This window comes from Cervus elaphus, chromosome 23, assembly GCF_910594005.1.
Source record: "Cervus elaphus chromosome 23, mCerEla1.1, whole genome shotgun sequence".
In the NCBI taxonomy this organism is placed as follows: Eukaryota; Metazoa; Chordata; class Mammalia; order Artiodactyla; family Cervidae; genus Cervus; species Cervus elaphus.
Window position 1 is genome coordinate 33,824,974 of NC_057837.1, and position 17,276 is coordinate 33,842,249.

General features: G+C 38.0%; 1 protein-coding gene across 9 annotated transcripts in view; it reads left to right on the forward strand.

Moving 5' to 3' along the window:
- Positions 1-17,276, forward strand: part of ARHGAP12 (Rho GTPase activating protein 12) — a 115,850-nt gene that overhangs the window by 89,249 nt on the left and 9,325 nt on the right. For all 9 annotated transcript variants that reach the window (XM_043883168.1, XM_043883167.1, XM_043883165.1 and 6 more), the window contains 3 exons: positions 6,508-6,589; positions 12,252-12,353; positions 14,949-15,047. In XM_043883168.1, the coding sequence (XP_043739103.1) occupies positions 6,508-6,589; positions 12,252-12,353; positions 14,949-15,047 (283 nt within the window). The remainder of the gene's footprint in view (positions 1-6,507; positions 6,590-12,251; positions 12,354-14,948; positions 15,048-17,276) is intronic.

Sequence of the window (17,276 nt, forward strand, 5' to 3'; positions counted from 1 at the left end):
TATGCCTGTAGAATAAATTTTATAGAAGTGGAGTTGCTAAGCCATATGCAGTGGTCACGATGATACAATTTCAGATTATGCCTCAAGGTCCTCAGTCAGTCCCAACTCCAGGAGCCTGGGTTTTCTCTGCACCTTTGCCAGTTCAATATGTTGTCAGACTCTTTGATCTTTGCTCCTGGAGATTAGAGAGAAATTGTATTTTTATTTGCATTTCTTTTAGTGGGGTAGAGTGTCACAAACCATATGTATTTCTTTGTTGTTGAATTATCAGTTTATACTCTTTGACTCTTTTTCTCTTGGGTTGTTGGTTTTTTTTTTTAATTAATTAATTTTGGCTGCACTGGGTCTTTGTTGCTGTGCAGGCTTTCTCTAGCTGCAGCAAGAGGGAACTGCTGTCTGGTTGCAGTGAGCAAGCTTCTCATGGCAATGGCTTCTCTAATTGTGGAGCGAAGGCTCAGTAGTTGTGGCACATGAGCTTAGTTGCTCCGCTGCTGTGGAATCTTCACAGGCCAGGGATCGAACCTGTGTCCTCTGCATTGGCAGGCAGATTTTTATCTATTGTACCACTGGGAAAGTCTGGGTTGTTGATTTTTTGGGTAATGAATTTAGGAAATTAGCTTTTTTTAAGTTACACTTTCTCCGATTAAAAAAAAAACTGTTGAAATGCTGTGGTTTTATAGCCAAAGTGTCAGTCTGTTTAAGAAAGAGTTTAAAATTTACATGTAAAAAAAAAACTGTAGTCAGGGTTTTTAGATTTGCTTTAATTGAACTGTCTTTGTCAGATTTTTGTACTTGGAAGTTTGTTTCTTCAGTACTCTGAAATAACTTTTACAAGTACTGCAGTTGTCTATTCCTTAAGCTGTTCCTTGGTGGAAGTTGGTGAATTGGATCTTTTTTCCTTTCGGAAATAAGTAGTGCAAGTAGGTCTTTGGCCACTTTCTCTGTTTTTGTTGTCATTTTTCTCATGATAGTCTTTTGGATTTTCTACTTCTTTTAGAATACTTTTCCTAAGAGTACATCTATTTCATTATATTCAAATTTAATCATATTTTGTTGTTCAGTCGTTCAGTTGTGTCTTGACTCTTTGTGACCCCATGGACTGCAGCATGCCCTGTCCGTCACCAACTCCCGGAGCTTGCTCAGGCTCATGTCCATTGAGTCAGTGATGCCATCCAACCATCTCATCCTCTGTCGTCCCCTTCTCCTCCTGCCTTCAATCTTTCCCAGCATCGGGGTCTTTTCCAAGGAGTCAGTTCTTCGCATCAGGTGGCCAAAGTATAAGAGTTTCAGCTTCAGCATTAGTCCCTCCAATGAATATTCAGAACTGATTTCCTTTAGGACTGACTGGTTGGATCTCCTTGCAGTCCAAGGGACTCTCAAGAGTCTTCTCCAACACTGCAGTTCAAAAGCGTCAATTCTTCGGTGCTCAGCTTTCTTTATAGTCCAACTCTCACATCCGTACATGACTCCTGGAAAAACCATAGCTTTGACTAGATGAATCTTTGTCAGCAAAGTAATGTGTCTGCTTTTTAATATGTTGTCTAGGTTGCTCATAGCTTTTCTTACAAGGAGCAAATGTCTTAATTTCATGGCTGCAGTGACCATCTGCAGTGCTTTTGTAGCCCCCCAAATTAACGTCTCTCACTGTTTCCATTGTTTCCCCATGTAATTGCCATGAAATGATGGGATTGGATGCCATGATCTTTGTTTTCTGAATGTTGAGCTTTAAGCCAGCTTTTTCACTCCTCTTTCATGTTCATCAAGAGGTTCTTTAGTTCTTCTTTGCTTTCTGCCATAAAGGTTGTGTCATCAGTGTATCTGAGGTTATTGATATTTCTCCCAGCAATCTTGATTCCAGCTTGTGCTTCCTCCAGCTCAGCATTTCGCATGATGTACTCTGCATAGAAGTTAAATAAGCAGGGTGACAGTATACAGCCTTGACGTACTCCTTTCCCAGTTTGGAACCAGTCTGTTTTTCCATCTTCGATTTTAACTGTTGCTTCTTGACCTGCATACAGATTTCTCAGGAGGCAGGTCAGGTGGTCTGGTATTCCCATCTCTTGAAGAATCTTCCACAATTTATTGTGATCTACACAGTCAAAGGCTTTGGCATAATCAATAAAACAGAAGTAGATTTTTTTTTTTTTTCGGAAGTCTCTTGCTTTTTCTATGATCCAACGGATGTTGGCAATTTGGTCTCTGGTTCCTCTGCCTTTTCTAAATCCAACTTGAACATATGGAAGTTCACGATTCGTGTACTGTTAAAGCCTGCCTTGGAGAATTTCGAGCATTAATTTGCTAGTGTGTGAGATGAGTGCAACTGTGTGGTAGTTGAACATTCTTTGGCATTGTCTTTCTTTGGGATTGGAATGAAAACTGACCTTTTCCAGTCCTGTGGCCGCTGCTGAGTTTTCCAAATTGGCTAGCATATTGAGTGCAGCACTTTAACAGCATACTGTTTCTGTTCTTTATTGTTCCCATCTTTGCATGAAATGTTCCCTTGGTATCTCTGATTTTCTTGAAGAGATCTCCAGTCTTTCCCATTCTACTGTTTTCCTCCATTTCTTTGCATTGATCACTGAGGAAGGCTTTCTTATCTCTCTCTGCTATTCTTTGGAACTCTGCATTTAAATGCGTATGTCTTTCCTTTTATCCTTTGCCTGTAGCTTCCCTTCTTTTTCCAGCTATTTGTAAGGCCTCCTCAGACAACCATTTTGCCTTTTTGCATTTTTTTTCTTAGAGATGGTTTTGATCCCTGCCTCCTGTACGGTGTCACGAACCTCCGTCCATAGTTCTTCAGGCACTCTGTCTATCAGATCTAATCTCTTGAATCTATTTGTCATTTCCACTGTATAATCATAAGGCATTTGATTTAGGCCATATCTGAATGGTCTAGTGGTTTTCCCTACTTTAATTTAAGTCTGAATTTGGGAATAAGCAGTTCATGATCTCAGCCACAGTCAGTTCCCAGTCTTTTTTTTTGCTGACTGTGTAGAACTTCTCCATCTGTGGCTGCAAATATAATCAATCTGATTTCGGTATTGACCATCTGGTGATGTCCATGTGTAGAGTCTTGTGTTGTTGGAGGAGGGTGTTTGCTACCAGTGCATTCTCTTGGCAAAACTCTGTTAGCCTTTGCCCTGCTTCATTTTGTACTCCAAGGCCAAATTTACCTGTTACTCCAGGTATCTCTTGACTTCCCACTTTTGCATTCCAGTCTACTATGATGAAAAGGCCATCTTTTTTCGGAGTTAGTTCTAGAAGTTCTTGTGGGTCCTCATAGAACCATTCAACTTCAGCTTCTTCAGCGTTACTGGTTGGGGCATAGACTCGGATTACTGTGATATTGAATTGTTTGCCTTGGAAAAGAACAGAGGTCATTCTGTCATTATTCAAATTGCACCTTGATACTGCATTTTGGACTCTTTTGTTGACTTTGATGGCTTCTCCATCTCTTCTAAGGAATTCTTACCCAGAGTAATAGATATAATGGTCATCTGAATTAAATTTGTCCATTCCAGTCCATTTTAGTTCACTGATTCCTAAAATGTCGATGTTCACTCTTGCCATCTCCTGTTTGACCACTTCTAATTTACCTTGATTCATGGACCTAACATTCCTGGTTCCTGTGCAGTATTATTCTTTACAGCTTCGTACTTTACTTCCATCACCAGTCACATCCAGAACTGGGCACTGTTTTTGCTTTGGTTACATCTGTTATTCTTTCTGGAGTTATTTCTCCACTCTTCTCCAGTAGCATATTGGGCACCTACCGACCTGGGAAATTCATCTTTCAGTGTCGTATCCTTTTTGCCTTTCCATACTGTTCATGGGGTTCTCAAGGCAAGAATACTGAAGTGGTTTGCCATTTCCTTCTCCAGTGGACCATGTTTTGTCAGAATTCTCCACCATGACCTTTCTGTCTTGGGTGGCCCTATACGGCATGGCTCATAGTTTCATTGAGTTAGACAAGGCCGTGGTCCATTTGGTCAGTTTGGTTAGTTTTCTGTGACTGTGGTTTTCATTCTGTCTGCTCTCTGATGGATAAGGATCAGAGGCTTATGGAAACTTCCTTTTGGGAGAGACTGACTTTTTCATACTCAGTTATGTTAAAATCCATGGGTCTGTGTTGCATTTTGCATGAATCTTTTACCTGTGCATAATTTTGTAGCATCTTGTAGGTCATTTGGAAAATACCAGTTTATGAAGGTTGCTGATTTTTCAAATGTTGGCACATTTTATTTTATGATATCAAAGAATCACAAATCAGTATTATCATTGTCAAAGTCACTACGTTTTGGAATATTGTCAACGTTAACGTGGCACAAGTGCTGAGTTTTCCAAAATTCTGCTTTCTGTTTGACAGCTTTAATTTGTTATTGTCAACATATACTATCATTTATTTTCCTTGAAATGACAGACTCACTTCATCCATTTTTGAGATAATGTCTACCTGCCAAATAGTCAAGTTTAAATAATCACAGTGTATCACAGAAAGTTGTTTTTTTAGGGGAAAAAAATTGGTTCCATGAAGAAAACATGACTAATTTCTGCCTGCAGTTCAGTCACACAGACCTCAAGGGAACTATCATTCACTCAGTATTCAAATATTCATTATTTATCCTGAGATATACAACCTAGATAGCATATTAAAAAGCAGAGACATTACTTTGCCAACAAAGGTCCATCTAGTCAAGGCTATGGTTTTTCCAGTGGTCATGTATGGATGTGAGAGTTGGACTGTGAAGAAAGCTGAGCACCGAAGAATTGATGCTTTTGAACTGTGGTGTTGGAGAAGACTCTTGAGAGTCCCTTGGACCGCAAGGAGATCCAACCAGTCCATCCTAAAGGAGATCAGTCCTGGGTGTTCATTGGAAGGACTGATGCTGAAGCTGAAACTCCAATAGTTTGGCCACCACATGCAAAGGCTTAACTCATTGGAAAACACCCTCATGCTGGGAGGGACTGGGGGCGGAGGAGAAGGGGACAACAGAGGATGAGATGGCTGGATGGCATCACCGACTCGATGGACATGAGTTTGGGTAAACTTCTGGAGTTTGTGATGGACAGGGAGGCCTGGCGTGCTGCGATTCATGGGGTCGCAAAGCGTCGGACACAACTGAGCGACTGAACTGAACTGAACTGATACATTCCACAGTTTTTCTGATTTTGAAAATTAACTCAAAAAGCTTATTTAAAGTAGAAGTATATTTGAAGTGGAAATATATTTTAGCATTTTTCAGAGAGGTTAGTAGATACTATCTAAAGAAATATAAGATTGAGTATAAAATAAATTTAGAAATGAAAATAAATCCTTCCAAAATATGTTGCTCATTGAAAGAAAAACGTGCTGAGTGAAGCACAAAGCAAAATCCAGCGCATTCTTAAAAGAGACATCTGAGAAATGGTTTAGAAAATTAAGCACAAAGGCGTATCAGAGGAATATGAGAATATCCCTTTCCATAGAGAAAGTAGATCGTTTCAACTAAGGGGAATCACTAACATCTTTAAAATGATAAAGCCCTATGGATCAACTCACAGTGAAAACCTAATTAGAAATAGTCCAAGTAAGTAGCATAATGACTATTAGCAAAACAGGAAAGAAAAGGAAAAATAGAGACTCTGTGGGAGTAAACTTTTATTTTACTTTTCAAGGTCAGGTAGATGTAAAAAGTTGTAAAATAATAAAGTAGGTCTAATTGATAGATTCTAAATTCTACATTCTGCAAATGGAGAATAAACCTCCTTAGGAGTGTCTATAACGTTTTCACAAAACATACCATATGTTTGGCTATAAGGCAAGCCTTAAATTCCTGTGGAAGATATATTTGATGTTCATTTTAGCCTGCTAGCAATTAAGTCGCCTAAAAGGTAAACATTTTTACCTCTAGTGTAGGGATTGAAAGAGAAGAAATGAGGCCTTTCCTTTATACATTTCTGTGCTCAGAATTTTGATAGCGTATGTGTGTTGATTTTGTAATTTAGAAAAGTTCTTGAATGTCTCACTTTAGTAACCTTAGTGATGATCATTCAGCATGGAATTTAGAATGTACCTACTTACTGTCTAGTGCTTACCTAGTGCAGCCTCATTAGGGGAAGGATGATAACTAAGACATAGAAAACAATCTACAGTGAGTCAGGTTAAGATAATCCTGTTTGTCTACTGTTTGATTGTGAATAAGAATTCTTGCCAAATGTAGCATTCTGTTCATATGATTTTGATTAGTGTCCTTGGTCACAGATGTGCTTGCTAGATTACTCTCATGTGAACATGATTAGATGGGTAGTTATTCTGATAATCTGTATCTCTAATTTACTTCATTTGCTTTGGGGATATAAAAGGATTGTAGTTTCCATTTGAATTATATCCTCAATAAAAACAGTAAGAATGTCAGTAATGAGTATAAATCGTGGACCACAGTAATATCAGTGAAGTAGATTTTAATTTTTTAAGTTTGATTGGAAAAGCAGGATATGCAGTTCTTATTGGCCATCTTTTCATTGCAGAAAGAACTGGTTGTCTTCCTGGGCCGTTTTGCAGGGTTCATCTTTACTCTTCACCAAAACCCAAGGAAGTAGCACAAGTTGGGTAAGTATTTCTTTTCTTTGGAGGCTTTACACATTTAAATTATATGGACGGTATTGCACTTGAATTTCATAAGGTATTTCAGAGTCCTTCTAACTACCGCTCCTGTGCAAATAAATGAGGCTTTCTTAGTTAAAGATGCATTTTGACTCATAAGAGAAAGAAAAGGGCCACTTAGAAAAGTTGACTCATATTATTAAAATCCTGACTTTACTCTTTCAGGTATTTATTTAGTCAGAAAATAAGCAGTCAGGTGGCAAGCCCCACCTTGATTTGTGACCTGACCCTTGGATACTAGTCAGATTTCAGTGTCTATATATGATATGAGCCAGCTTTCAGAAGAAAACAAAATGTCACCATTACTTGTGGGACTTTGAAGCTGTTTGTATATTTGAGTATTTACTACTGTTAATTCTCAGTTATTTATAATATAAATACCAAAAATTATAATTTGTGACATATCATAATAGGTTAACATTTTTTAAATGCTGAAAATGTATGAGATACTGTTCTAAGTATAGAGGATGGGGGGTGTGTGTGTGTTGTGTGTGTGTGTATATATGTGTATATATATATATATATATATAAAAATATATGTATTATTCTCTTAACTCTGGGAGAGTGCTGTTTGTCATCCCCTCCCCCCTGTTGGAGATGAGAAAATGAGGTGTGAAACAGTTCAGTGACTTGTTCAAAGTCTTAGAGCTAAAGTCTTAGAGCTTAAGTCAGTGACTCGCTCAGAGTCTTAGAATGGCAGATCTGGGTATCATTTTGGCTCCAGAGTCCATGCTCTGGGTATTTCCGGAAAGATTTAAAAATGAAATTAAGCTATTGTCTTTTGTCTGCTTTATATTCTACCTTAATGAGTATTTCTTAAAATTACTGAGTTGCTTTAAAATGACTAGGACCTGTTGGCCTTACCTTTGATAAAAGAGAAATCCATTTGTAAAATCAAAGCAAATTTTAGTCACATACCTTTACAGTCATGTAACATTGTTCAGAGCCAGGAGTGTCACAGAGCATGCGAGTCCTCAAACACTGTGATGCAGTAACCTCCAAAACTGTTGGATTGAGTGCAGATAGGAGCTGTCTGCAATATTTCTTCTCTTTTGCTTTGATTTGCTCTCTGGTCTGCCAGTACAGTGAAACTGATCTGTGATTGCTTATCCACATTAAAAGATTGAAATTTTTGTTTGACTTGTCTTAAAGTAAATTGATAATTATTTTTCCTTTGTCACCTGAGGTGAAGCATGTGGTACTTTTCTGTTATATTCACGCATTTCTAGAAGATGATGTAGTTATTTATTCTTTCTACTTGTGGCTCAACTTTTATTTGAAATTGAGTGAAGGAAGTGAATGAAAGCAATGGAGAAGCAATTAGAGATTAAAGTAATAAAAAAGTTACTGAAGAAAGTTGGATAATGATCATTTATTTGATAGTTATCAATCCTTAAAGATTGCAGGTTGTAGTATATACAAATAAAACAAGTACCTAGATCACTGGTAAGTGAGGCATCATTGAGGTAGGCAGATATGTCCATGTTGCTAAGTTGCTTCAGTTGTGTCAGACTCTTTGCAACCCTATGGACTGTAGCCCGCCAAACTCCTCTGTCCATGGGATTCTCTAGGTAAGCGTATTGGAGTGGGTAGCCATTTCCTTCTCCAGGAGATCTTCCCTACACAGGGATCGAACCCATGTCTCTTATGTCTCCTGCATTGGCAGGCAGTTTCTTTACCACTGGTGCCACTGTGACTTAAAGAAAGTGAATTTTTTTTCTAATTAAGGGATGTTAAGTGAATACGCCAGCACAGAACGATTAGTATAGACTAATGGTTGCATTTTAAGAAGGTCTCTTGAAGACTTTACATAAATCAGAACTCATAATTAAAACTAATGCCAGCGGAGGGCATAGGGTATTTCTGTTCATCATCTCAAGTTGGGTTACTGCATTACCATGTGGTAATAGCAGAAACCTTGCTTAAAATTCACTGAGCTCACCAATTTTGAAATTGTGAAATTCTTAATAGTGTTTTAACTTTAGAGATTCACTATTTGAGTTTTTGCCTTTAAATGAAATTTTATTAATATATTGTCAGTAATACATTATGATAATCATTTCAGATTGGTATAATTTGACAAAACATAGTCATCACACTGTGTTTTATAGTCTTAAAAACTAAACATGTGGGATATGATAAAATGCTTGATTATGCAGTCAATTCTTAATTTTTATTGTATGGCTAACTAAAAAACCTCAAACCACCTTGCTTTTTCTTCCCATATGTAACACATAATAAGGGAATTGAAACTAATTTAAGCCTAAATAAAAGGAAATAAGATTATTCAAATAAAAAAAGTGTAAGTATATGTAATATATTTTGGTATATATAACACTCATGAATATTAAAAATTGATGAAATATGCAAGATGCTTTTTAATTAACTCTGTAATTAGGATTGTTCACAAAGGATTTGAAAGACTCCTAGCTTTGTTTCTCTACTCAGTCACCAGCTAGATCTATCACAAGTAAAATGTGTCCTGTTTATACAGTGAAATCACGTCTTACCTGAGGCTGGCATGTAAGCCAAAAAGACAAGAATCACCTCCAGTGAAAATTTCCTTTGAGTGTAACTTAGAAAGATGCTGTCAGGAGTCAGTCTCTGGCAGAGTCAGTTTTTTCCCTTTGCTGTTGGAAGACATCATTTTTCCTTCAGTTGGCATCAAATGGTTTGTTCCAGGGCTATGTTGGAAACACATGATTCTTTACAGATTAGTTTCACACTAAGTGCAAAAACCTCTACTGAGATCCCCTGGAAGGAATAGCCAATTCAGATCTTACACTCACTCCTGGGCATATACGCATGGATGGGATGCTGAGCAAAACCATCCATACTATTTGAACCTCTGTTTTTAAGAAAACCTTTCATGCTTTATATTTATTTGTAATTTCATGGGTAGTTAAGATGGAGCAAATGAAATGTGCACATGCTGTCTGTAAGATAATTTTACACCAGTGCCTCATCATCCAGAATCCAGCCAGCCTCTCCTTCTCCTTTGGAATGGGTAGACGTCACTTGTTTCCTGGAAAGTATTAGTTGTCCCCGGAGTTGTTAGATCAGTAACTTAAGTTATACTTGCCCTTTTCTTACCTCCTTTCACCTTATTTGTTCAGCGGGTGATGGCAACACCTCCGCCTCCAGAACTCACCAGGTGTCCCTGGGTGACAGCCTTGCCTCTGGTGGAGAGCCACAGTCCCTGAGTAAGGGGAGGCGAGCTGGAGGGCAGGGCCTCTCCTCAGAGAGAGCTTAGACAGGAACCAGAGTACGTGACCCCGCCGGCCCCAGGGAGGAGGCGCAAGGCTTTGTGAGGAGGGGCTGTGCGACTCCTCTCTATTACCCACTGAGTCTTCCCTTGTGAATATAAGGGAGGACAAGTCTGTTCAAAGTAAGTTGTAAAAAAGCATTCATCTCAAAGATAAGCATGAATTGATAGAAGAACAAAGTCAGAAAATACCCTGAGATAAATTCTAGGGCTTTTGGAAAATATTTTGGAGATGTAGCTTTGCCTGTGTTGTGTCTGCTTGCAGAGTTGTATTTTTGTCCTGCCTGGTTCCATTATGGTTTTCTCTTGTATGTCATTTTGCCATTGTGCACTGTAATGACATCGTCATTTTCTTCCCTTTTCCCATCAAGTCATTCTGCCAGCAGGGCTCAGTCTCTGAGCTCCTGCTCTCGCTGCTTTCTTCCTGGAAAATCTCTGTCCGCCGCCGGCCTGCTGTCGCATATGTAAAATCTGATCCTGTTTCCGCTGTCACTGTATGTGTTCTTGTTGCATGTCCCTTGCCACAGTAGTTCTGTTTTCTTTTCCATGAATGCATTGGGGCGATGATTACAGTAGAGAAAAGCAGGACTGGATTTTGAGAAATAATGGATAGCAAACATAAAATTTTGCTGACCACAGTAGAGCATTTTTTTTTCACAGTAGATCATTTTTATAGCATTCCTTGTCATGTCATTGTATTTGGTTACTATAACTTATTTGGTTGGTTATTTATATCTTGGCTTATAACTCATTATCTACCAAGTATGTCATGATGACAAGTTAAACTATATTTAATTTTCATCATTTTGTTAAATGTATCCATTTAAGTTTTATAACTTTCGAAATATATCAGATTTGCTCAGAAAGTTATCTCTGCCCATCATAGCTTTGTAATTTAATTGCAGTGATTTTTAAATTACAATGTGAATTAATTTTAATGTTTTTTGAATGACAAAAGGTATAAAGAAGGCAGAGGCTCTGTGGAATTGTTAAAATTTGTTTTGTGATTTTTCAATTGTTCCACTATTTCCATGAAATAGTGTGAATTTTGTTTTGATTCCACTAGTAAATCCCATATAATACCTTGAGTTTTGTTTAGTTATGTCACCTATAGTATTTAAGACCAACTGAAAAGACGTAGTAAAAGGGAACAGATGAAGTTGAAGCATTTATTAAAAGTGAAATTACAAATGTTGTCATTGACGTTACGAATAGTGAGTAAGTTATCACAAGATTGGTGGGTAAGAGTCATTTCCAGTGACAAATAGAATTTGATAATATTTTAGCAAGTGAGAGTTTCTATAACAAATCTTTATGAACTTGAAGATTACAATTCATCAGCCTGTAAGGATTTTTTAAACCCCCAAATCCTACAGTAACATAGGAATGCTATTTTCTATTCTTAGTTAATAGATGAAACAGAAATTTAAGTTAATGATGGCAATATATAGAGTAGGTCTATATTTAACATACATTTTTCTGCTGCTTACTAACCTTTTCCTCATCTGGTTAACAAAATATAATAGCCAACTAAATGCTGCTTCTTCTCAAACCACCCATGTCCACTGTCTTCCTGATCTGTTCACCGTTCCTCTTTCAATTGCTGAGGCTTTAGAGCATCTGGCTCCAGCTTTTATTTCCAACAAAGGCTGAATAAAAGAACATGGGGCTCAGGATTTTGTCTTTACAAGTTATTGTTAGTTGTTGACAACATAAAGAGTCGATAAGGAAATAACCTTTGAAAGTACAGAATCAGGTTTAGAGAATGTTTTTTCAGTGGAAAAGAACTTGGTTATCTGCCAGATGTTATTTATATGTATATAAGAATAGACCTTTTGAACATGTCATTTTACATAATTATGGATAGTTTAGAATGAATTCCAAAAAATAGAATTGCTCAGCCACAGTATACACGAGTTTATAAATTTGAAAATATAGTATTAGCAATTTTTCCTCTCCAGGAATTCTGGTTTATAGCCCACTTGCAAATGAGGGCCTATTACTCTCTAGCCTCACCAATGTAGTTTTTCATCAAACTTTTTGATGTTGTTTTTATACTAATGGGTGAAAAAAGATTTTAGCGTGGCTTTACTTTGTATTTTCCTTATAATGATGGAGGTTGAGCCATTTTGTTTCCTTTTCAGTGAACTATATGTAATCATGTCTTACAAACGTTTTTCAATTTCAAGTAGGAATTGTTATTTTATGATATAAAAAGAGAAGAATTTGAGGTAACCCTCTGTTTCGTTTATTGTTAATAATACAAAATTGGTCTTAATTCTTCTTGGATACATGTATGTACATGAATATAACAAAGGTTTTTCCTTTTTTTCCGAAACAAAGTTTGGGAGTAATCAGTCCAAACCAGAGTTCACGGTGGACCTTAAGGGAGCGACCATTGAGATGGCTTCAAAGGATAAATCCAGCAAAAAGAATGTATTTGAGGTAATAAATTATTGTCTAAGTATAATCCTCATTCTTAACCTTAGTAATTTTATGTTCTGTTTGAGTTATTGGGGAAATTGTCTTTCAGTGTGACTAGTTAAGGCAGAGTTAGTTATTAAGTCAGTTTGTATTTGACTTTTAAGTCAAAAAAGCTGGTGTAAAGATCTAGCTTCATTTGCGTGAGTGATTAGATCTCAGACTTTATATTACAAGCCTTTGTTCCAGGTCTTGCATTTCCCCAACAACAATAAAAGGTGTGGTTCCCTTTACCCGCAAAATCCAATATTAAAAAGTAAGTTAAAGCCTTCCCAGTGTCACAAAAAGCTCCCCACAGTAACACATACTTATTGCTGCCTAACAGACCACCCCAAACTCAGTAGCCCAAGAAAAGACGCACGTTGTTTGCTCAGTTAGGCCTGCACAGAGCCGAGTGGTGGTTCCGATGCCCGGAGCTGAATGGTGGTGCTGACCTCACCCGGGTCTGGTCACCAGACTTCAGTCGTCCAGCAGCTTGCGTGGGGCTGAACAGCCGAGTTCCCCTGTCCGGGCTCGGTGCTCGCTGCTGGCCGGGCTGCTCCTCACCGGCTCTTTCCTTGTTCAGTGGAGCGACTCTGGGCTTCTTCACGTTCAGGGTTCCCAGAGGGCCAGAGTGGGAGCCCCAGGGCTTCTTGAGATCTGGATGAAGAGTCAAACACCAGTGTGTCCTGCGTCTTAAAGCGAGCCAGGCGGCTGGCCAAAAATTCAGGGTCCACCTGCTGGTGGAGGAGCCATGGTCACACTGCGTGTGTGGAGAGCAGGGGGTGTTCAGACCAGCTTTGCAAATAGCCTTTCTTTAGAGCCTCCTGTCTCAGGCCTTTCCTCCTGTTGTTCAGGGGGATTGGAAGAGTTGACATTTCCCAAGTGGAACCTAAGTTTCTGTCCTGTTGATTTTTACTCCTGATCAATCTACCTTCAGTATCAAGGGCTGCTAGTCTCTGCTTGTCAAATGTTTCCTCTCTTCCAAGACTCATGAGAAACCACAATAGAGATGTTGCAAGTTTATGCATTTAAAATAGCACTCGTTTTCATGTAGCTAGAGTTAACATCTTCTGTAAATTATTTCCCCACTAGATTATCCAAAAAGAAGAAAAATTTTTCAAGCAGAGACTACATTTTTTTCTTATTTTTATTTTTTTTAGCATGTATCAAAAACTTTTATTTCATTCATTTTTTAAAAAATTAAATTATTTATTTTAATTGGAGGCTAATTACTTTACAGTAGTGGTTTTTGCCATACATTCACATGAATCAGCCGTGGGTGTGCATGTGTGCCCCATCCTGAACCCCCCTGCCACCTCCCTCCCCGTCTAATCCCTCAGGGTTGTCCCAGTGCACCAGCCCTGAGCGCCCTGTTTCAGGCATCAAACCTGGACTAGCGATGTATTTCACATATGGTAGTATACATGTTTCAATGCTATTCTTACTTTTAAGTGAGAACCTCTAACAGAACAGAGTATCTTGCATGTGGTGAATATTCACTATTGATTGGTTGCTTGGCCTGCTCTCTAGGAAGAAATTCAGGGAAGGAAGTCACTGTTTCCTGGGGTAGCCTTGTTTCATTCCAGAATGAAGAGGCCAAATAAATTTGGGAAATAGTGTGTATTTTATTCCTCTGTTAGAAAACCACAGTGCACCCTGGAGTAACGAAACTCCAAGAAGTCTGAAAGGATAGAGTCTTATTCAAATCTCCTCAATCCAGTATTTTCTAAATTAACATCACATAATGAATCCTTTGCTTATTTTTTGAGGGATACCTTTTAAAACATTATTACAGGAGGAATATATCTCAGAATGTTGTTTGAGAAGCATTACCATATGTTCCTCTGGGAAAAAAGGAAATCAAACATTCACCAGCCAGAAAATAGAAGGAATGCTCTCTATGGCTAATTAAAAATCCTTCTTCAGTTGAACCAAGGATGTCATATGTAAATTTGTTATCACATTCATATGGAATCATACATAGTATCCTTACTTTAGTTAGTTCATGGTATGATAGCTCAGTAATGTTTCTGTCTAAAGGGGATGTGAAAATTATTGTCTGTGCCCTCTCTTTGTACTAAGTCATTATATTTTCATACTAAGTAGGAAATATTGAAAGTCCAACCCTTCTATATTCTCTGTCTACATCTATTTTTTTTAACCAGAGAGAAAAAATTTCTCAAGTTTATTTAAAACTATCATAGGTTTTATTTCTTTACAAATTATATTTCAATTCTCATTTAAAATGCATAGCCTAGATACTTGAACTTGTTTTTAATGATGACATATATAAGATTTCAGCAGATTTTGTGGTGTTTGTATGATAGTTTGGTATCCTAAATTATTAGCTTTTCATTGGGAATCTATTGTGGGAAAAACATCATGTTTTGTAAAATAATTCAGTATTATTTTATACTAAAAGGATAATGGCATCACTGTGGAATCTGTAATCTTACATCACCATTAATATAATATATGGCATCTCATCTTCTGCTGGTGGTTTAGTAGACTGAATTAAATCCATTTACTTGATTGAAAGCACTCATATATATATGTATATTTTTTCCGTCTTTAAAGCTGAAAACCCGTCAAGGAACCGAATTGCTGATTCAGTCTGACAATGACACTGTTATCAATGATTGGTTTAAAGTTCTCAGTAGTACAATCAGTAATCAGGTATGTGTTTGACTTAGGGTTTTTTTGTTTTTTTTTTTTACCTTAGAGCTGTTTAATCTTTCTTCCTTTTTTTTGGCTATTTATTGTATATCTAGTTTCCAATTTATGTGTGAAAAAATATTTTTTGAAAATGCATATTTGATAGTGATCAGTTTAGCAATTCCCACTGCCTGATGGGGCTTCCCCGTTGGCTCAGCGGTAAAGAATCCGTTTGCAGTGCAGGAGATGTAAGAGATGCGGGTTCGATTGCTGGGTCAGGAAGCTCCCCTGGAGGAGGGCATGGCAACCTGCTCCAGTGTTCTTGGCGGGAAATCCTGTGGACAGAGGAGCCTGACGGGCTGCAGTCCATGGGGTTGCAAAGAGTTGGACATGACTGAGCCATAAGCCCACTAGAGGCTGATGAGTGATTTAACATTCGCATTTTTAGGATGTTTGCCACCAGTAGATTTCACGTAACTCTCACATGAGGCATTGGTTCAAAAAGAAATTAGCTCCAGAGGCAGGGCCAGCCACTATGCCTAGTCCACTCTGTTGTCGTCTTGTCATCAGCTGGATGTGCTGGAAATTATACCGTTTGGTGGAAACTGGTACTGAGCAAATTGGTGAGATGAATGAAGCTGTCGTCTGGTCATTCGCACTTTCTCTTTCCTAGAAACTTTTCTACTTACAGTACCCTTGTGTTCCTGGTAAATTTCTTCTCGTATGTATTATACCCAAAAGAACTTCATATTTATATTCTGAAGCTGAGTTGGTAAGAGCAGTAATAAACAACTTGAAGCTGCAATTTCTTAGACTGTATTCCTGCCCCCTCAGCATATGGGGACATGGCTCCTGATTAAGGATCATGTGTCAGTGACAGAAGTGAAAGGAAAGCAGATACTTAGGAGTATAATGATTTTAAACTAAATGGGGACAGAAGAAAGTTGGGGAATTACTGGCTTTAGGAGAGACTGAGATGTCTCTCAGAGACTTTGTAGGTAATGCTTCATTATTAACAAGGTTTGTGATCATATCCAAGTGTTCTCTTTCTGTGGGTCTCAGTTTTTCTACTGAAAAAAAAAAAAAAAGATTGGACTGGATTGTCTCCAAGTATCCTTTTATGCTCCCAGATTTTGTGATTCACTTAATTTAGAACACCCAGATTTGCAACCTGAATTTTTTTTTTAACTCTTCCACCTCCAGCTTTTATTCTTCAAGTAAATTATTCACCAGTCTAGCTGTGAATTCTTCCTTTGCAGTCTGTATGAAATTTCTGAACCTTGTCCCTTTTCATTTATTTCTGAAACCATGGACAGGTCTTTAAATGTTTATAGTAAGAGTAACCCCCTGAACAGTTTTCGTTATTTCATCTCACACCATCCCACACCAATCCATTCTTAAATCCACTACAGTATGAAACTTCCTAAGTCACTTTTATAATCCTCTCCTGCTCAGAAACCTGATATGATTCGTATTAAAGTTCAACAGCCTGAGCCCAGTCTATCTGTCCAGATATTCCTTTTACTCTACCCAGAATGGGCTTTCAGCTCTAGTCACAGCAATCCATTCACTATCCTTTGAAAGCAAGGATGCTGCTGTTCATTTACCAGACATGTGGGTGTCTTATACCCTGGGATGTAGCAGCATGCCGCCAGACGCATAGAGCTTACAGTCAAAGGCAGAAGATTACTGAAGACAGACAGCTGAACAGTTAATATAGTGAATGTATAAAGATTCCGATTTTGTAGAGGCTAACACTGGTGGAGGGATCAAGGGAGGCCTTGCAGAGAAAGCTGTTTTTTAAATTAAGGCATCCAGGTTCAAGGAATAAGCCAGCTGAAAAGGGAGGACTATATTATTGACTATAAAAATTTTAAATGTATACTGTTTGCAGAGTAGCAAAAGATACTGAAGGCAAGAGATGGGCAAAACTTCTTCAGGGAAAAATACAAAACTTCACTGAGAGACATTGACACATCTTAATTAAATGAGAAGTATATTGTGTTCATGGATTAAAAGATTCAGTTATATAAAGATATAATATTCTTCCAAATGATCTATAAATGTTTAGGTTTGAGGTATTTGGATCTCCTTCAGAATCCCAGTAGGTTTTCTGGTAGAACTTGACAAGCTTGTTCTCAAATTCATTTAGAAATGCAAAGGGCTAAGGATATGCAAGACACCCTTGAAGAAGACTTGCTGTTTCGTTCATCAGGCCCTGATAAAGCTACCTGTCCATAATGGGACAGA